We start from the raw sequence: 21,696 nt of genomic DNA on the forward strand, positions 1-21,696 counted from the left end.
TCAGACCCCTTTCACACTCTGCACCTTGGACCTGGGTTATTCCGGGGTCAGCCCTGTTCACATTGAACCTGTGTCTGCCCTTCAAAACTTGTGTTTTTCATTAGAAATGGACATTTTCAGTCTCACAAGATGAAGTCATACAGAGTGGATGGTGACTGCTCACTGCACTGCACCAATCATGCAGAGGTATAGCGTGTGGTGAGGGCGCCCAGAGCACGTGCGTGCTACGGCACCCCCCCCCCCCCAAGTGTGCCAGGGTGGAGGTGTGTCCAGCTTGTGTGGTTAAATTAAAGGGAAATAAAAATAGACATATGGTGCAGCATGAAGCTGGGGCATATCATGCTAGATATATTCCAACCCTCCAAGTAATTCCACTAATAAAATGAAAATGCACCTTACCTATATGGTGGTTTTTCGGCAATAGGGAACCTCTAAAGAAATTAATCCTCCCTGGGCAGACAGTCCTCTGTCGGTACTCCCTCTTCATGTATAAAATCACATGGTCCGGAAGATGTCTGTTTGTAACCAATGTCATCATCATACAACAGAGGTTCAACCAGACTCGTGCCCCTGTGTCACCTCCTGCCCCGTATCCCCTACAGCCTACTGTCGGAATGGGCATGACATCCTGGGCAAGTAAGTACCCTATCCCTCCCTCCCTTAACCCTAAACCTACCCCAGGGGCTTGCCTAACCCTAACCTTCCCCCAGGGGTGCCTAACCCTAACCCTAGGGGTGCCTAACACTAACCTCCTTCCCAAAACCTAACCCTAATCCCGCTACGCTCCCTAAACCTAACCCTCCCCTTTCCCCCCCGCCCCACATGACTAATGCTAAGGACACCCCGGACTTACCTCTTTCGGGCCGACGTCCTTCAGCGTTCCGGCGTCGTATTAAGATAGGCATCAGTATTTCGACGTCTATCTTAAGTCCCTTGTTGGGATTGAGACCGGCGGCATTACGGCCACCGGTCTCATAAGTACATCCCCTTTCTCTCTCCCCAGCCTCCTGCCCCATGTCACACCAGCCCCCTCTTACACTAGCCCTATTTCTCTTCAGCCCCCTGTCACGTGGACTTACTTCATTGCTGCACCTCGGGCATGGTGGTTTGCTCCACTTCGCTCGCGATAGGTTACTATTTCTGATCAATGTCTACGTGGATAGTAACTGATGACATCAAGGTACTTTTACTGAAGGAGCTCTATCCCCAACCGTCACACTACACTAGCCCCGTGTCACACTTAGCACCCTGTCACTCCAGCCAACCCCCTCCCTACCCCTCTGTCGAGTCGCGAGGTTTTGTTTTTAGCGGGCTTAACGCTGATTGGCTGAGAGAGCCGTCTGTCACAGCTCTCAGCCAATCAGCGTTAAGCCCACTGAAAACACTACAAGGGAGGGAAAAAAGATTGCGCCCGCCATCCCCCACCGCCTGGCACAGCCGGCACCCCCCGCTGCCGACACTCCCACTGGCAGCATCCCCCACTGCCGACACTCCTGCACTGCTGCCCAACGTACTGAGGACACAGTCAGCGACCCCCACACTGCCGACACTCCCACACTGAGGACACCACCAGCACCCCTGCACTGCCGACACAGTCAGCAAACCTGCACTAAGGACATCGCTGGCACCCCCACTCTGCCGACACCCTGCATTGAGAACACCCCTGCACTGCCAACACAGTCAGCAAACCTGCACTGAGGACATCGATGGCACCCCCACTCTGCCGACACCGCCGGCAACCTGCATTGAGAACACCTCTGCACTGCCGGCACAGCCAGCAAACCTGCACTAAAGACACCTCTGGCACCCCCGCAATGCCGACACAGTCAGCAAACCTGCACTAAAGACACCGCTGGCACCCCCACACTGCCGACACAGCAAGCAAACCTGCACTAAAGACACCACTGGCACCCCCGCACTGCCGACACAGCAAGCAAACCTGCACTAAAGACACCGCTGGCACCCCCGCACTGCTGACATCACCGGTACCCTTCACTAAGGACACTGCCAGCACCGCCATTCCATGTACTGAGGACACCGTCAGCAACCCCGCTCTGCCGACACTGCTATCACAGTAAGTGCACTATTGGTGTATCCAACCCACACTGTATAACACACTGTATCTGTGTTGGAAATTAGAAACTGAACTGCCACATGTTAGTGCCGCCCACTGTGTCACTTAGCTTAGTCAGCCAGCTAGCTGGATGCAACCTTTTGGCCATAACTAGATGAAGCAAATAATATTGTGAGGTGGTCAAAATTGATTGGAAATTACTGGAAATAAATGTTATTGAGGTTAATTATACTGTAGGAACAAAAATAGACCATTTTATGTGATTTTAGCTGTTTTTATTATTTTTTAAGAAAAAATCCAGATCCAAAACCAAAACACGAAAACAACACACGGAGGTGAGGTTTTGGCAAAACCAATCCAGATCCAAAACCAGGGGAGATCCAGATCCAAAACCAAAACACGAGGGTCGGCGCACATCTCTAATATATATATATATACACACACACACACACACAGCAGCTATATAAAATATATTTAGATAGATAGATAGATATATATATATATATATCTATCTAAACTATACCGCCAGCTCGCACCTCTTTTCAGACGTCACATGCACAAACACAGCACAACACCCGGCAGGCTGGACACGGACCCGGCAGGCTGTCAGCTATTTGACAGCTGCTTCCAGAGTCTGACTTCAGCCAGCGGCTGGGCGTCCTCTGGCAACTTTGGCACCCAGAGTACACACTCCGATAGAACCGCCCTCCCTTCCTATACCCCTGCAATCATGGCTGACGAGTTACCACCGTGTAGCCTGAAGTTCTTATTTATTTATTTTATCTCCTCCTCTCCACCTATTTCCAGCAGCTCCTTCACCTCTGCATGATCTGCATCCATCCATGTAGCCATGCTGTGAGCTCTGAGGGGCGCTTGTAGACGACATGATCTCTGAGCGAACCTTCTATTTTTAAGCAATGGCTTTTACCGTGACCCGGGTTGGATAACCCGGGTCACACCGTTCACACTGCATCGTTACCCGGGACTGTGCCGAGTACGTGCCTGGTAGCTAATATCCCTTTCAGACTAGCAGCAAAATCCCGAGTTATACCCCTTTCACACTGCCAATATACTGTAAGCTGGGTTATTGCTAGGTCGACCTTGGTTGCGACTCAATGTGAAAAGGTCCCTGAAAAATAACCCGGGTCGAGTGACCCGGAAATCCAACCCTGGGAACGACCAGGGTTGGACACGGGAACGACCCGAATCACTGTGCAGTGTGAACGGTCCGACCAAGGTCATGCCTAAACTGAGCTGATTGGCGGCCGTGGAGCAGTCACCACCCATTTTTCATGACCTCACAAGTTTAGCAGGGCAGACCTGGGTTGGGTGTGAACGGGACCTACCTGGGAATAACCTGGGTCGAAGGTGAAGTGTAAACAGGGTCTGACCTGGGTCTCATCCTGGACTAACCCGTGTTCAAAATCTTGGGTAGGACCCTAGATTTTGGTGTGAAATTTGCATTATTGCACGTGAACCTGGGATTTTGCTTAGTCTGAAAGGGTCCTTAAAATAAAAAAACCTGCGTCGTGAATTTCAACCTTGGTAAGTAGTAGTACAAGGGTTGAACCTGAGATCTACCCGACCCGGAACCCAATTACAGAATAGAAAGAGCCAGCGCACCGGCACTGCACCGATATGGCTAACCCGGGAATAAGCCGCCTGTCTGAAAGGGGTCTCAGTCGGGTCACATTTGGGTTGGACCCACGTTCAAAATCCCGTGTGCGACCCGGCATTTTGATCTAAAAGGGGTATTACAGGGACCCATTCCCAGGTAACTGGACCCAGGTAATATTTCTCAGACCCTTTCACACCAAACCCCCAGCAATATCCCAGGTTAAAAGTTTGTTGGAAAGAGGATATCATTCTCAATCAGATTTGTATGGAACAACTTGATAAATGTCTATAATAGTTTGTGATATGGATGTTCTTTCATATGCATTATGAATATACCTATATTTAGTGAAGACACATGGGGAAGCAGAATAAAAATTATAATAATCAGATATCAGCGCTATATCACAGGCAGTTTTACTAAGTCACTATACTTGATTTAATTTACAGTTTATCAATAAATAGTTTATTGATAGCTCAGCGGATGCGGATTTGCTACAGGTCACCTGCTAATGGCGAGCACAGTTTGAGGAGGTCAGTAAAAAGCAGAGTAGCGTAAAGGCGCACATCCACTAGGCGATATTAATGAGCGATTAAACGATAACGATTTAGTTATCGTTCAATCGCTCATTAATCGTGCATGAATCAGGCACTAAAATGACGGAAGTGACCAGCGATGCGTGCTCCGGTTGGTCGTTTCCGACATCAATCATCGTCTGAACATGCCGGTCAATCTGCCGATGATTGACCATGTTCAGGGATGAGGGAGGGTGCCTAAACTGAACGATATATCGTTCAGTGTGGGCACTGCGCAGTTTAATGAATGACTGAACGATAACGATATCGTTCAGTCCTTTACTAGTCAAGTAGTGGATGTGCCCCTTAAGGTTCAATTTGTAAAAACCACTGCTTCTTGGCTTATTCAAGCCTGAAATTGCAAAGAGCAATGCATTTAGCAGCAAAACACAGGCTATTGAAAGCAGCTCCCTTTTAAAGATCAGGCTTAAACATGCCGGGAAGCGGTGGCACTTAGTAAATAACCTCATGGTCATTAGTAGTAATAAAATATGTAGGAGGATAGACATTTAATGTGGGATAAATACAATTATTAAAAATATCTACAAGCAAAGGAATGATTGTAATATATATATATATATATATATATATATATATATATAAGAATTATATACGTAGATTAACAGAACAACAATAATAAATAGATATCACATAATATGGAGCTGCAGCTGTCACCAAATTAAGCTCAATTACGGGCACTATGAAAATCATATTGATAGCGATATTATGGATGAACTGGGTATGATTTTTATAGTGCCCGTATTTGAGCTTAATTAGATTGGTGAGAGCTGCAGCTCCATATAATGTGATATCTATTCATTATGGTTGTTCTGTTAATCTGTGGATAGAATTCTCATTAAATACTTCTTAAATATATTTCACAAAGATTCGCACATATATATATACACACACGCACATATATATATATATATATATATATATATAATCAAAAAGCCAAGAGTCAGGGCTGTATCTAGGGTGGTGCGGTCGATTCCACCGCACAGAGCTGCCTTTATACTTGCAAACTCCGGCAGTTGGCAGGGGGGAGCACCAATGCTCTTTCTCGCACAGGGCACCAAAATGTCTAGCTACGGCTCTACCCCTAGGGGTACCCCAGATATTTAAGGGGATGGTGAGGATAATGCAGCAAATCACGGGGTCTATGCAAAGGGGTAGAGCCAGTATGACACGATTAGATCTCAGATTCGTGGCATACTATCGCAAAGGGCGGGGCCTGCTGACAAGAGGCACAGGGCCCAATCCCCATCAGGTATCAGCCACACCTCCTCTCCAGGAGACCATAGAATTTGGCAGTTATGCAATGAAAGTGATGGACAAAGCCATTGTAAAAGGTGCTGGGGCCGAGTTTACTAGAATATTTAAATTTATATAATTAACTCAACACTAATCCTGTTTTAGCACAAGAAAAAAATGGGAATATTATTCTCATGTTAATTCCTTTTCTCTGAATCCATTAGCAGACACCTGACCATGGGGCATCGAGCCTCCTTCAGGACTTTGGTACTTAAAAACATTCATTATGTTCTTCTATATCACCATCCTGCAGGGAAAGGTGGGGATATTTTTGTGTCCCAAAGGACAGACCAAGAGAGAAACTAATTAAAAATAAAGAAACATCACCTTTGAAAATACCATTTAAAAACTTTGGTAAACAATTAACAAGAGGATTACAGGGTAAATCATACTCGCCTGGAACGGCAATAGTGTGGCACTCCCGGACGCCCAGAAGAGTAGGCAAGTCTCCTAGAGCCGGTTGCCACCTGACTCCGCAGCTACCCACGTGCCAAGTGAAAGTGGACAGTCTGGGCGGCCAATGATGTAATTCACGCTGCATTGTCATCGTGGCCATGCCCCCTGATTCACATTGCGGTAATTGCAGCATGTGTGTATAGGGGGGCATCCAGGACATCGGCAAGTATGGTGTAAATGGGTGAGCCCTTAGTGACCCCAATGGTTTCGGAAAATTCTGTTCACGCTTCCATACACTTTGGACACTGGATGGAGACGCCCCAAGGCTGCCTATTTGGTGGTTTCACTCAGAGTTGCTGTGTGCAACACTCGACACAGGTCAAACTCTGTTGTAGGCATCACGGAGGGCCAGAAGATCATCAGTATCCTTAAACTGCAGTGTTCTTGTGACATAAATTTGTAATGTCCTAATGACATCCAATGAGTGAATAGATCCGGCTTCCTCCATTGTCGGATTCCTATCTAATGCTGTAATCACAATGTTATCCTCGTGAAAAAAAACAGAAAGGAAGGTCTTGTAAGACAGAGGGACTGATTCATTACTGATCGCAACTGCGATTACGCACGATCGGCCGATTGGTGCGTTCTGCACATGCATCGCAGTACGCGTGCACAAACCAGCCACTGCAATCGGGACTGCGACAGCAGGGGCTACACAGACCCATCACAGAGTACTTGACAGGAAGTGCCGTTTGGGGGGTGGTGACAAGAGGTGGTCGGCGAAACGCATGCGTGCCAGGGCATTCGAACGCTGTTGCAGGGGCGTGCATAACTTATCCACAGCGATGCCATACGCAGCCCGAGGTCTCACTGCATGTGATGAGGTTATTAAATTCTTGAGTAAGGTCAGAGCTTGTGCAAGTGTGTGTGAGGCTGCGATGGTACCCGATTGTACCGATGGTTTCGCAGTCTTGCTAAACATTACAGATGTGTGTAAGGTAAGGTGGGTGTCCTTATATAGTACTGCGATGGCATAGCGAAGGCAATGGATTAGCATACTATCGCAGTGAGACTGCGTGCATAATCGCTATTGCATTCGCAGTTGTGCTTCGTAAGGAATCAGGCCCAGAGTCCCCAATTCCAATAACCTTTTGGCCATGCAAATAGCCAGGAGAAAAAACATTTCCAAAGGAAGAAACTCACATACTGTGCACAGTATGAAATAGTGGAAAGTTAGGTTGTAGTATTACCATCAACACAGAATTCAAATCTCATCCAGTGAAGGACTATATGGTACTTGCAAATGCATCACACATACATTGCAAAAACACATAAAACAGAAGCAAGGATGCAAAGTCACAAAACACAACTGGAAAAATCCTTTTTACACAATGAAACCTAAGTCTCTGAATCCTATGTTATTTCTTTGCTAAGACAGGCTATCTACTGTATAACTATATCAGAGGATACCTTTATGTTATGGAACAGGACTTCAGCTACCACACTAATCCCTGACAGCAAAATGGTCACTGAGTTAACAGTTCCTGTTATAAGAGGAGACAACCCAACAGGGGGATGCGGTCAGAATACCGACAGTAAGGATGCCAGTGCTTAGAATAGCAGCGCCAAGATCCCGACATCTGTCAGAATCCCACTGTCGACACCCAGACGGTAAATTCTGGGGTTATGGGGAGGGTTAGGCATTAAGAGGGGAAGGTTAGGTCAGGGTGTGGGGGGTGAGATTTAGGCACTAGGGGCAGAGGTTAGGTTTAGACAGTGGGGAGGGGGAGGGTTATGATACAGGACGACAGGTGTCAGTAACCTAACCCTGTCGGGATGGCAGGGTCGGAATTCTGACCATTGGGATCCAGAGCGCCAGCATCCTGTACCCAACCCCTAAACAGATCCACCGACATCCTGAGACTGTCCATGTACCACAACCGCCAGTATGATGCCACCAACAGCAGTAGGACCACTCTTTCTGTGAATGCACAGAAGTATCACAACTGGAAGAAACAAATAAATCTCATTAAAATCCTTAGGGACAACAAGGTATGTCTGCAAGTATGTTGTCTTGGAGCAGAATCATTCCAACGTGGATGCCATCCTGTCAGTGTGTTGCTGACACCTCTTTCTTCACAATTTGCTGCAAAAATGCCTTGGAGATGTGCAGGAATGCCTGCTGAAGCAATCTGCCTCCCACTTTACCATCCCTGGATAAACCCTGATGATATTGGCAGCTTTTTGTGCCTCTGTGATAGACTATGTACAACACTATGGTGCCTTGTCTGACTGAGCTCTTATAGGTTGCTCTTGGAACAGAAAATGTTCCGTTTAGTACCACTCTTGATTCTTGGACATCGATCCAAAGCTTAGCTTCTGCTGGGAACCACAGCTGCTGACACATGAAAGGCATAGCTGAAACTCCAAATGTGGGACTCCAGAACGGTTTCATCTCCCAGTAAAGAGCAAGAATCAGAGTCACAGACTGCCTTGATCAAGAGGAAGGGAATAATTATAACACCCCCATTCCTCAGAAGAGCGGCCATGATGGTAATTATTTTGGCAAACACTCGTGTGAGGTTGTGGCAAAACCAAAGGGGAGTGCCGAAACTTTACATGGTGGCAACACAGAACTGCAAATCTGAGCTCTTACCAGATTGGAGCATGCAAATAAGCATCCTTAATGTTAACTGAAACCATAAACTCACTCCGTTCCATGCCATTGATAATGTAAATCTTCAATTAAGTAAGTTCACCCAAAAATAGGTGCTGTGGGGTTTTAGTTCAAAATGTGAGGAATGTACCCAGTTTCAATTTTGGACCTAAAACAGGATTGAATAGAAGCCAACCTCTATTTTACAGGCATTGGTGATATCAAACTCATGGTTAATAAGGTGTGAATGGCTATTGCAGGAACTCATAGGCAAATGCAGGGGGGCTTTGCAGTTGCCTGGAAACCCCCCTCCCCAGCCCACACATCATGACCACAATAGAAATAGTAATATAATAGAATATTACTAATGCTGCATGTTCTTCTAAGGATCACAAATTAAACAATTAGCACCACCTGAGGAACTTTTAGCATGTGTCAGCCAGTAATAAATACACCTGTGCATCAACAAGGAGATCTAGAAAACATGCACTGTTAGGGGTGCACTGCTATAGACCATCAATGGGGTTAATTAGTAATACAATATAATAATACACTATCCAGTGCATAACAAGACCAATATGTACATATATGTCCAGGGCAGTCCTAGGTTCTTCTGCTGCTCCCCCAGACTCCCGGACTTGCTCCCATACTCTGGAATGAGGCCCACATCTGAAACAAAAACATTCAGCTCAGGTAGGATGGCCCTACTGCCGCATTTAATGATCACTGATCCTGTATATACTGGAACTACGACACTCAAAAGTTCAAAACACTTTGTATGATGCATATTAAAGCTGGATAAGTGCCAATTATGCCCTCTCCATGGACTGGCAACACTCGTAAAATCAAGCATTTGGAAACCCCCCTTTAGAAATCCTGCATTTGCCACTGGAACTGACACTTTACCTGGTCCCAGAGGGGCCGGTAATACATAAACATCTCGCTGGTTTTCTGAAGAGATGGTATATCAAAGAATTAGAACACCCTTGATCCATGATACTGTAGTGGAACTAAAGCAATTATTTTGGTGCAGCACTTGGGCTCATAGTTGGAAGCTTATTTGAGCACTGCGTGTCCTGAACTGTCTTCTCGACAACTCATCCTTGCCTTTACTGACATTGTGAAAAACCTAAACCATTATCTCCATGCTTTTGACAGTTTTACTAACAGGTAGGTACTCTTCACTCTCATCACCTGGCAAATTATCTAATCGAACTCCAGACTAAATAAGACCAAATCTGGTAAACTCCAGAGTCTTCTTGAGCTGTGTACACACCATACAATATATTGTAAGATATATCGTTACGACCCTGATCAGAAAAATAAATCATACATATCGTATAGTGTGTACCTTTCATCTGTCGTTAACGACAGTTCATGTTATCTGCTGTTCTACACAGCAGATGGGACGATGCAATGAACGACCTGGTGCCGTTACAGGCAGCATATAACGACACATTGTGCCGTTGTTCACCGGACACTGGATCGTGTTTGGTGCACGGCACGCGCAATGTATTGCATTGCACCATCGCTGGGTACACACAGTATAGTGTGTACCCAGCTTTAATCTCTGATTCTGCCTTGAGTCAGTGGATTTGGCAAACGGAGACCGCTGAAGCTGAAACTGTAGCCTCAATAAGACCAGCATACAGAGCCACATTCCCCAGACCCCCCGATATTCACATGCCTCTCGGATATATTTAACCAACGTCACTAATTCAGACCTACACATCCCTGACTGTAAGGGGTAAGTTTACTAAAGGTCGATTTCAAATCAATCTAAATCAATCAACATCGATGAAATAACACATTTCTAACACTTATAAAATCAAATATTGTCTGTTAAAATCAATCTTTAGAAAATATACCCCCTAAGCCTTTTAAAAGTTGCTTCAACCACTTTTCCACAGTCTTGTTGACCAGTACATAAGTCGATGGTCTCCAGTCTATCAGTACAATCATTAAAGGCAGGAGCAATCCAGTTTGGAATAGTGTTAGCCTTAAGCCCATATATCTGATAGATTGGGTCAAATTGCCGATTCCCAGACGTTGGCGCATCAGTGAAATAAATGTATTTTACGGATTTGCCAATCACAATCAATATATGACTGTGATAAGCAAATCTGTATTTTTTTAACATATAGAATTTTACCGATTCCCGGACAGATCGGCAACAATCGATGGCCGCTGCGCAGCATTTCCAACTGATGAATTTCCCTGTAGATGTATGGGGTCCTTTAGACAATTGAGCTATAGACCCGTCCAATTTAGGTAAGTTTGCCATTTATCCCTTTTGGTAAGGGATTGAGTCTATGTAATCTGTGAAATTTATATGAAATTTACATTCAAGTGTAGTACATGCCTTATAGAGGAAATTGTCAATGTGTGAAGAAAGTAGATGCTTCTTCCTTCTTTTAAACAGCATTTTGAAAAGATCCACTGAATCCTTGCTATCCTTAATGTGCTGTGCCTGCTGCACCAACCACACTAATACCCCTTTTCCACCTAAATTCCGGGTCTGACCTGGAGTTGGAACAAAGTTCCTATCCGGATCAGACCCGGAATTTTGCCGGCGCTGACTCGGGATATTCCCGAGTCAGCGCCGCTCACACCGCAGTCGGGTCTGCATAGATCCGGCTTTTGCGGAGTGAAAGTGGACGCTTGGAGATGACGTCATCTCCAAGCGCCACTGAAGCCGGACCAATCGGCCGGCTAGCAGCGCACTCCAGGTCTTCGTGACCCGGAGTGCGCTGTTCCCATAGCAGGGTTTCACGGGCTACGCCCGTGTTAAACCCTGCTAGTTACCTGGGTTGGATTGCTGGGTCACTCGACCCGGCGATAGAAACCCTCTGCCCTTTTACACCAGGGAGCTACCCGGGTTAACCCTTCAAAAACCCGGGTTTTAGCTCCGGTGTAAAAGGGGTATAAGTAATCCACTCAATCAATCACGCCGCCATGATTCCTCCCCAGGATGGAACCAATAGCGCCAGTGAAGGAGAGGAAACCTCAACAAGGCCCTGAGCCAAAGCCAATCATCTAGGGACATTGCTGAGGGACCACGTGAGCTCCGGCTAAGCACAGTCAAGAGGCATCAAGTCATTCATTGAAAGAACAGCAAAAGAAATGGAGGTGCTTGTGCACAGGGAAACTTACAGTGACAGCTTAAACGTGTACACAACTGTACTATTGAAGCACCAGATCCTTTTTCAGACATGAGATACAGGAGAGACAGATAGCGCAGTCTGAGAAAGTTGCCACTGCAAAAAGTACATCCCCCCCAAAAAAACAGCGGTAAAGAGTATAAAAAAAAAAAAAAAAGACAAAAAAAAACACACACACTGTCCAGCTGTTGATATACTTACCTGCAGCTAGTGGCATTTCTACAAGGAAGGGAACAGGAGCAGCTAGCAAAGGGATCTGCCACTGTAAGCTGCCCCCACCTAATGCAGCCTCACAAGCAGGATACAGAAATTGGGATAACATAAAACATATTGAACATTTTAAAGTGCCTAATTCCTGAAGGAAGCTCTATAACCCATGGTCTAGTATCCCCCAAGTGGATGAAAGAGATGCCAGCGACAGTGTCTTCCTGTCTTCTGTGCGAGATGCCATCTACTAAACATAATATGTACATGAGCTACAGCACAGGTTCTCAAACTCGGTCCGCAGGACCCCCAACGGTGAATGTTTTCCAGGTCTCCTTACATAATCACAAGTGAAATAATTAGCTCCACCTTTGGATCTTTAAAGATGTGCCAATGAGTAATGAATAATATGAGATATGGTAAGAACTTACCCTTGTTATCTCTATTTCTACGAAGTCCATAGGGTTCCACAGGATACCTTGGGGTATAGGTGTGACGTCAGTCGCAGGGCACCAAAGAGTTAAGCTTTCAGCCTCCCAGGATGCACTAGGTCCCCCTCCTATACCCCGCCCCCGAGCCAAGGCACCTCAGTTAGTTACCAAGCCATAGGCCGGAGGAGGAGAAGGAAGAGAGAGAACAAAGATCTGGACACATACAAGAATCACATTCTCACCAGAGGGAGACGGAAAACCGGTGACCAGAGCAAAGCCCATCTGCAGCACAGGTGCGACAGGGCGGGAGTCCTGTGGAACCCTATGGACTTCGTAGAAATAGAGATAACAAGGGTAAGTTCTTACCATATCTCATATTTTCTACTTCAGGGTCCATAGGGTATCCACAGGATACCTTGGGGATGTCCCAAAGCAGTATCCTTTAAGGGTGGGGACGCTCCTGTGCAGAAAGGAGAATCCGCCGCCCGAAGGAAGCATCCTGAGAGGCGAAGGTGTCAAACCTGTAATACCTCACGAAGGTATGGACAGAAGACCACGTAGCAGCCTTGCAGATCTGAACTGCCGAGGCACCACGTCGAGCTGCCCACGAAGGACCCACAGACCTAGTGGAATGAGCCTTCAGAGAAGGAGGGACCGGTAGGCCTTCATGAAGATAAGCTTCAGAAATAGCCATACGGATCCAGGCTGCCAAAGTTTGCTTTGAAGCAGGCCAACCCTTTTTACGGAAGCCAAAGAGGACAAACAAAGCGTCCGACTTCCTAAACGAAGAAGTGCGGTCAACATAAGTCCTTAAGGCCCGCACAACATCCAAAGAGGCCTCACCCACGGAAAGACCCGGTGAGTTAAAGGCCGGAACAACTATTTCCTCGTTAATATGAAACTGGGAAACAACTTTGGGAAGAAACTCGGGCCGAGTGCGGAGCACTGCCCTGTTCCCATTAAAAACCAAGAAAGGGGGTCTACAAGAAAGAGCCCCTAACTCAGAAACACGTCTGGCCGAAGCAATGGCCAGAAGGAAAACAGTCTTAGCTGTTAGCCATTTAAGATCCACTGAGCCCAGTGGTTCAAACGGCGGTCCTTGGAGAGCCCTCAGGACCACAGCCAAATCCCAAGGCGCCACAGGTGGAACAAAGGGCGGCTGAATGCGGAGAACACCCTGCATAAAGGTGCGCACATCCGGGATTGTAGCAATCCTACGGTGAAACCAGACAGATAGGGCCGAAACCTGTACCTTCAAAGAAGCAAGGCGAAGCCCATGATCTAGTCCCGCTTGCAGGAAGGCGAGAATCCGAGACAGACGAAACTCCCGCGGTGCATAACCTCTCGGTCGACACCACTGGAAGAACGTATGCCACACGCGATGGTATATCCTCGCGGAAGACGGTTTCCGAGCTCGTAACATGGTACGCACCACAGAGCTGGAAAACCCCCGGGACCTCAGCATGGCCGTCTCAACAGCCACGCCGTCAAAGACAGCCGAGTTAGGTCCGGGTGAAGGCAAGGACCCTGAGACAGAAGGTCCGGTCGTAGCGGCAACCGCAGAGGAATGTCCACGGACAGACCCTGAAGGTCTGAGAACCAGTGCCGTCTGGGCCACGCGGGAGCTATCAACAGGAGCGTCCCTCCTTCCTGTTTGAATTTCCGGATTACCCGTGGAAGAAGGGAGACCGGAGGGAACAGGTATGCGAACCGGAACGTCCACCGGACGGACAGAGCATCCACCAGAGACGCCCCTTCGTCTCTTGTGCGAGACCCGTACACCGGCAACTTGTTGTTGTGCCGGGACGCCATGAGGTCGATTTCTGGAAGACCCCACCTGTCCACCAGTAGTTGAAAAACGTCCGGGTGCAGGGACCATTCCCCCGGATGAACGTCCTGGCGACTTAGAAAGTCCGCCTCCCAATTGAGCACTCCCGGGATGAAAACCGCTGATATGGCCGGAAGATTGCGCTCCGCCCAAACCAGGATCCGAGAGACCTCTACGAGAGCCGCCCGACTGCGAGTTCCTCCTTGCCTGTTTATGTAGGCCACGGTGGTAGCGTTGTCCGACTGGACCTGCACCGGGCGACCCTGGAGAAACCGCTGTGCCTGCTGGAGAGCATTGAAGACCGCACGGAGTTCCAAGATATTTATTGGAAGCTCCGCTTCTGTCGGCGTCCACCTGCCCTGGAACAAGTGTGGACCCGAAACTGCTCCCCAGCCCCGAAGACTGGCGTCCGTTGTCAACAGGACCCAATTTGGAACCCAGAACGGACGTCCCTTGTTGAGGTGGGTCGTCTGTAACCACCACGTAAGGGACAGGCGAACCTCCTGGGTGAGCACAATCGTCTGGGACTTCAGAGACTGAGTCAGCCCGTTCCACTTGGACAGGATCAGGTGCTGCAGAGGTCTGGAGTGAAACTGGGCGTATTCCACCATGTCGAACACCGACACCATGGAGCCCAGTAACCTCATCGCCGAGTGTAAGGACACCCGGCGGCTGTGCAGACAACTGCGCACCCTTGACTGTAAAGCAGAGATCTTGTCCTCCGTCACGAAGATCCTTTGCTGTCCCGAGTCCAATAAGGCTCCAAGATGCAGAATCCTCCGAGACGGGATTAGAGTGGACTTCTGCCAGTTGATTAGCCAGCCGTGCCGTTGCAGCAGTGCAATGGTCAGGTCCAAGTGGCGTAACAGGAGCTCTGGAGATCCTGCCACCAATAACAGGTCGTCCAAATACGGCAACATGCGGACTCCCTGCAGCCGCAGAGAAGCCGCCATGACCGCCATCACCTTGGTGAAAACACGTGGTGCTGTTGCCAGGCCAAAAGGTAACGCCCGAAACTGGAAGTGGTCGCTGCTGATTGCAAACCTGAGGAACTGTTGATGGCGCCAAAGAATAGGGACATGCAGGTAAGCGTCCTGTATGTCCAATGACACCAAGTAGTCCCCAGGTTCCAGCGCCAGAATGATGGACCGTAGGGTCTCCATCCGAAACTTCGGGACCCGCAAAGACTTGTTGAGTGCTTTGAGGTTGAGAATCGGACGATATGACCCATTGGGTTTCTGTACCAAAAATAGATTTGAATAGAAACCCTGGCCCCTCTGGGAGAATGGAACCGCCACTATAACTCCAGCCTGGAGCATAGTGTGCAATACCTTCCGCAGCTCCGTAGCCTTGTTCCGGTCTGATGGGAGACCCGTGGTGAAGAAGCGAGCCGGGGGTCTGTGCCGGAAGGAGAGGGCGTATCCGTGGGAAACCACCTCCAGAACCCAAGTGTCTGTCGTAGTAGTCGACCAACACTGGGCGAACTGTAGCAGGCGGCCTCCCACCCTGGGATCCCCCAAAGGGAGGCCCGGACCGTCAGGCCGCAGGCTTGCCATCTGGCTTGGGGGCCGGACGTCTGGTACTCCATGCCTGCTTCTGGGGCTTGACCGATTTCTTAGGGCCAGCCTGTCGAGGAAACGACTGTGGTTTGGGCCTGCCCTGGGCCCTAGATGACCGAAAGGACGATGGTCCCGAACCAGAAGGAGCAGCGGCCGACGGGAGACAGGCAGATTTGGCTGCCGCCAGCGTGGCCACAATCTTATCCAGATCCGGACCGAAGAGAACTTCTCCGGTAAACGGCAACGCTTCCAGACCTTTCTTGGAATCTGCGTCCGCCTTCCAGGATCGCAGCCACAAGGTGCGACGAGCAGCTACCGCTGCTGAAGAAATTCTAGACACCAGAGTACTAATGTCTAGAGCCGCCTCGTTGATGTAGGTGGCCGAATCACGGAGATTGCCAATCAACTCCGCCTGATCGGCCGGACAGTCGGATTCAAAAGAAGCCTCTAATGAATCCGCCCAGCGCTCCATCGCTCTGGCAACCCAGCAAATGGCCATAGCCGGCCGTGCTGCCCCCCCTGCAAGGGAATAAGCGGACTTCAGGCAGATTTCTACCTTGCGGTCCGTAGCATCCTTAAGGGAGGACATGGATGGCATCGGCAATGTGGCACTACGGACAAGACGGGTCACGTGAGAATCCACCTGTGGAGGGGATTCCCACTTCGCAAAATAATTATCCGCGAACGGATAAGCCACCGCCAGGCGTCTCTGCGGCTGGTATCTTTTGCCAGGTTGTTTCCACGCCTCCTCTAAATGGTCCACCAACTGACCCGAAAGAGGAAAGACTGTGGCATCGCCCTTCACATCTTTGAAAAAGGCATACTTAGATTTAGCCGCTGGGGGAACTTCGTCCTCAATCACCAAGGCTGTGCGGACCGCCCGAATAAGTCCAGGAATATATACTTTGGACTTAGCATCAGCGTCCTTAGTATGGAGAGGTTCCTGATCGTAAGGATCTAGAATCTCCCCATCATCAGACGTCCCTTCGTCATCCTCATAAGGAGCGGACAGAGACGCCACCGGCCTTTTATGAGACCGCATCACAGACTCCCCTTGCAACACATCCGACAAGTGCTGTACAGAACTCGTCAGGGAGTTAACCCACGCTGGCTCCTGAGAACCCGGGAGCGGGGAAATAGGGAGACTGTGGGGTACCACCAATTGTCGTGGGAACCCCTGCATGGGTGACGACACCACAGACTGCTGGGACAAACCCATCGGAGTAAACGCGGGCTGCGGAGCTAACTGGCCCACTAAAGCTGTTAACGCCTGAGCGAAACAAGCCCAGGGCGGCTCCTGTACCGGTGCTGTAACCGTAATAGGCCGCGCCATGGACAAACACTGCCGGCAAAGGCCCTCCGCGCTACCCTCCCCCTCCGCTAACGGTACTTTGCACGTGGTACACTGTAGCCGGAGGGGAAAATCACTTTCAGACATGATGGCACCACGTATGTGACCTCTCTCACCAATTAAGTATTAAATAGGCGAGAGACCACCCTGCAGCACCGCACCGCAAGGGCTTTAGCAGAAAGAACAGGGACAGTAATAAAGCTGACAGTTTAGAGAGAAAAGATTACAGGCAGCAGCGCTAGCACAGTCACATACAATGCAGAAAAATAACAATTCCTGCACTAACAGCGCTGATCACTCAACTACACAGACACAGGGCCTGGTAGGACACAGCGCTGCATACACAGACCTGACCACAGCGGAGGAGAGGTATGCGGGGGGACCCAGACCACGATGCTTCCTTCCAGCGCTTCCAGCAGCGTTCACCATGCGTTCTGGAGAAGATGGCCGCCGAGGAGCAGAGAGGAGGCTGGCCTGGGGGAGGAGCGCTGCCACAGGACCAGTCGGCAGCATGCAGAGAGGGCTGTGTGCAGCGGGGGAGGCGCCGGCTGTGAGACAGGGAAGGCGCGCTCCCCTGGCATGCATTTAACCCCTGGGACGCCGCAGCGCTACCGCTCTGCTGCGGTCCGCTGTCCCAGGGGGTAGTGGAAGCGCAGGTTGGTCGCCTGGCTCCACGCTGCAGCCAGTCCCCAGGGAGCCCCCTGCCTGGGGACTTAGGACCATGTGATCAGCGGGGACCCACCGCGGGACCCCGCTGCTTACCTCTGTCCCCCTTGAATCCGGCCATGGTCCGGAGCATCTGGGGTCACCGCTAGCTGTGACCCCAGACGCCCACCAGCATCCCCGGATCAGTACCGGCGTTCTGGTACCGGCGGGGTGTAGGGAAGACAGCATGGACGTCAGGACTGACTGTCCATGCTGTTCATCCAGTTGTGCAGCCACAGCTGCATGAAGAATAAGCTTCAGGGGCTCTTCTAGCACCCCCTCCAACAGGTGCACCCGACTCCGGCCGGGCACCAAACTAAACTGAGGTGCCTTGGCTCGGGGGCGGGGTATAGGAGGGGGACCTAGTGCATCCTGGGAGGCTGAAAGCTTAACTCTTTGGTGCCCTGCGACTGACGTCACACCTATACCCCAAGGTATCCTGTGGATACCCTATGGACCCTGAAGTAGAAACACCTGTGCTCCTGGAAGGTTACCTAGAAAACGTGACCTGTTTGGGGTCCTGAGGACGGACTTTGAGAACCACTGAGCTAGAGCATCCACTATATAGAAGAACTCTCAACAAGGTTTAGGTGACCGTGATTACCCATTAAATCAGTCACTGTCTCTATGACTTTACCAACAGCCACTGTAACTAAGATTTGATGAGATTGAAAGAAATTCTTAACCTTACGCTCCCCTTATCCGAAATATCTTCAGTTCCAATATGCTGATGAGTATTCTGACTATTACTTATATTTTATGTAAAAGGACTGTGCATTTCTGAATAGTAGTCTTATACTTCATTTTGTGTTTGAAGATTTCCAGAACCATGTGCAGGAAAGGACTCCTTATGGTTTTCTACGTGTGCAGCTTTGTGTCCTGTCTTTGTGCCAGGATAACTGGTAAGTGTTTTACAACTTCCGAAAAATTTATAAATGGTAATTAATACACCAAAAAGGTGCAGCAAGCTACCTTACTTACTAAGCAACTTCCAGTCTAGCTATAAAAGCTACTTAGCGCCACCTTATATACATAGTGTTCTGTACTTTTCTCTAGGTCCCTGCAACAAATCAGCAGTTTTACAGGCAACGAGGCTGCAGCTACAGTCACCTTGAATGGAATATTGTATGTGCAGGTAAATACCTTTAAAAAAATATATATCTATAGGGTTTATTGTCTCCTGCCAAATAGATAATCTTCCTTTTCTCTGCAAGGTCCAGTAAAATCATATCGTCAAAATAATCTGAGTATAGTATGTGTATACACACAAGCGGTTACATACTGCCTGTGAGCAATTTCAGATGTCCTGTGATAAAACAAAATGTGATCAGACCAGTACAGGGTGTTGTTCAACATGTTGCATTGCAAACGCTCCTGTAAATGTCTATATCCAATAGCAGAGATAATACAGTTCTATTTGTATCACCATTTTACTATAACATACTTTGTATCTCAATGTGAGGAATAGATGAATACACACATACAGTAAGGGCAGCTACCCTTACATTTATTAGAAAGGTTTAGAATATAATTTCCCGTGTGGCCCAGTCTAACTTTGTTCTATTCTCCACAGGCGGGACAGTATGTGTCACTCTTCCTAGAAAACAGGATGGACTCTTGGCTGGTTCTGGTGAAGGGCTCAGACTTCAGCGGCGTACTCTTAGGACAATGAATTATTGTGGCATTATTCCTGGAGGAACATTATTTAATTAAACCAGACTTGCTTCACTTGCTTTTTGTAGTGTCCCCATGGCTGCAAGAGGTCACAAGCAGGGCCCCCCCACCCTCTCGGATCTCACCATACAACATCCCCATCTCCAGTGCTCTCCTGCTCACAGTAAGGGTTCTGATACTTTATGTCCACCCATCACAGGATCAATGACTGCTAGTTTTCAGTTACTCAATATTTCTCAGATTGTCTCGCCCTGTACAGTCTGTGCAAAACTTTTTACATTGCATTATGTTTCATTTTACCTGTATGATGCTGCAGATAATAACAGTGTAAACATATAGGCTGGAAGTTTGCTTTTCTCTAATTAAAGACTAATTTAAAATGTGCTTACAATAAAATGAATTGCATAAATCTAGCAGTGTAATCACTGGTCTACAAGAAAACATGTAATACTTGTGCACTCTTTACTTTCAGGGAAAAAACTAAAAGACAGTACTTCCTGTATGCCTGCAGAGGAAAGGAACTTTCTATAATGACATTAATAAGGATGTGCAGAACCATCTAGGCTACATGTATTCTCTGCATCTACTCTGTGCTTTCATTTCCATTTTTATCTCGTTTTATTTTAGTTTTTACACAATACTTATTCATTGTTAAATACCGTATGTTTCTACATGAATTATATTTGCAAGTGCCTAATTTAACAGACCCACAACAATTTGACCTGAAATCTGACCCTGATTTTTAGCACATAATTTTGTGAAAATCAGAAAAGCCTACATCTTATGTAATTTTTACACGTTTAAATGTGCACCATCACAATAGCTGTGATAGGAGTAAAAACTTTACCCAGTCCCGAATCTGACCAGAAAAAAACATGAAACCGCATCACTTTCTACGAGTTGCAGGTTGTTACAGTACCTAAGGCTAGGGACACTTGGGTGCTTCCAGTGTCTGTTCATTGTAACTTACAAAACATTACGGAGGCAGAGATTTGTGCACCGAATATCCATGCACTAGACAAACAGTAAATTCATAAACTGCTTATATGAACCCATAAAATGGGAAAACTATCAGACAGATGTAGCAGTTAGCCATATCAATGGCAGTTTATAAATGGAGCATAGTGTTATTCAGTAAGCCACATGTAGCTGAAGTTGAGAAAGACTGGTCTCTCATCAAACGGAGCTAAATTGATCATCATTATAAGTATTAGTTTTGTTAGTGTATAAGTAGGGGGCTCACAGAAGCATTGAAAACTAATTGAAGAAAATGAGAAGGACAAATATGCAAGTGCAATGCAATTGGTTCACATACATGGTGTGTTTGTAGCTGATATTATGCAAATATGCAGGGTTGGGTATGAGATCCTGGTGGTCGGGATGCCACCGGTCAGAATACTGACAGCGGCATCCTGACACCTATAAGAAGGTAAGTAACCCTTACCCTTCCCTCCCCTGTGCCTAAACCTAACCTCCCACCCCTCCCCAGTGCCTAAACCTAAGACTCCACCCTAGTGCCTATGCCTAACCCCACACCCTAACCCTCCCCCTCTAACACCCGATACTTACCTTCGGGATGCCGGCGGTTGGGATTATAGTGCCGTGATCCTGACGCTGTTCGTATTTCGGCGCTGATATTTCACGGCGGGATGCTGACTACATCTAGATATGCAACATGTAACTTTTACACATGGATTCTGTGCATGTTTATTTAACCCCCCCTCTGCCCTACAACAAAAATATTGTCAGAGCCACAAAGATGAAGAGTTTATGCTGAAATCGCCCCCGAAAGTCATGTAAACAAATCATTCCATGGTTGTGATGTCAGTTGTGATGTCAGTCCGATAGGGTACAGATGGTGACAATTGTTTGCCTACCAATGACTTTGACCTTTGATCTCAAATTTTGTGTCCCCCTCCACAGTAATACAGATATCAGCTTCCTTTACTTGGAAACCTTCACCCAAATTCCAACGAGAAGGCCGGCAAACCCTGAGAGCATCTCAGGAGATTATTTTGAAAACTCATTAATTATTTTTCATGCTTTTATCATTAGCAAAAAAACCATTCTGTGTAATCATTAATAAATATAAAATTATATGTTTTTCTATTATATGGATACAGTTATTACTGGACGCAGGCTATTCTAGATTC

At 47.7% G+C, this 21,696-nt stretch overlaps 1 protein-coding gene across 2 annotated transcripts in view; it reads left to right on the forward strand.

The window, feature by feature from the left end:
* The window catches only part of ERFE (erythroferrone), a 29,568-nt gene extending 10,027 nt beyond the window's left edge, over positions 1-19,541 (forward strand). For both annotated transcript variants that reach the window (XM_088479285.1, XM_088479286.1), the window contains exons 6-8: positions 18,687-18,771; positions 18,926-19,004; positions 19,443-19,541. In XM_088479285.1, coding sequence (XP_088335411.1) covers positions 18,687-18,771; positions 18,926-19,004; positions 19,443-19,541 — 263 coding nt within the window. The remainder of the gene's footprint in view (positions 1-18,686; positions 18,772-18,925; positions 19,005-19,442) is intronic.
* Positions 19,542-21,696: the final 2,155 nt, after the last annotated feature.

The sequence above is a fragment of the Taudactylus pleione genome, unplaced genomic scaffold (genome assembly GCF_031769625.1).
Source record: "Taudactylus pleione unplaced genomic scaffold, aTauple2 ptg000229l, whole genome shotgun sequence".
NCBI lineage: Eukaryota > Metazoa > Chordata > Amphibia > Anura > Myobatrachidae > Taudactylus > Taudactylus pleione.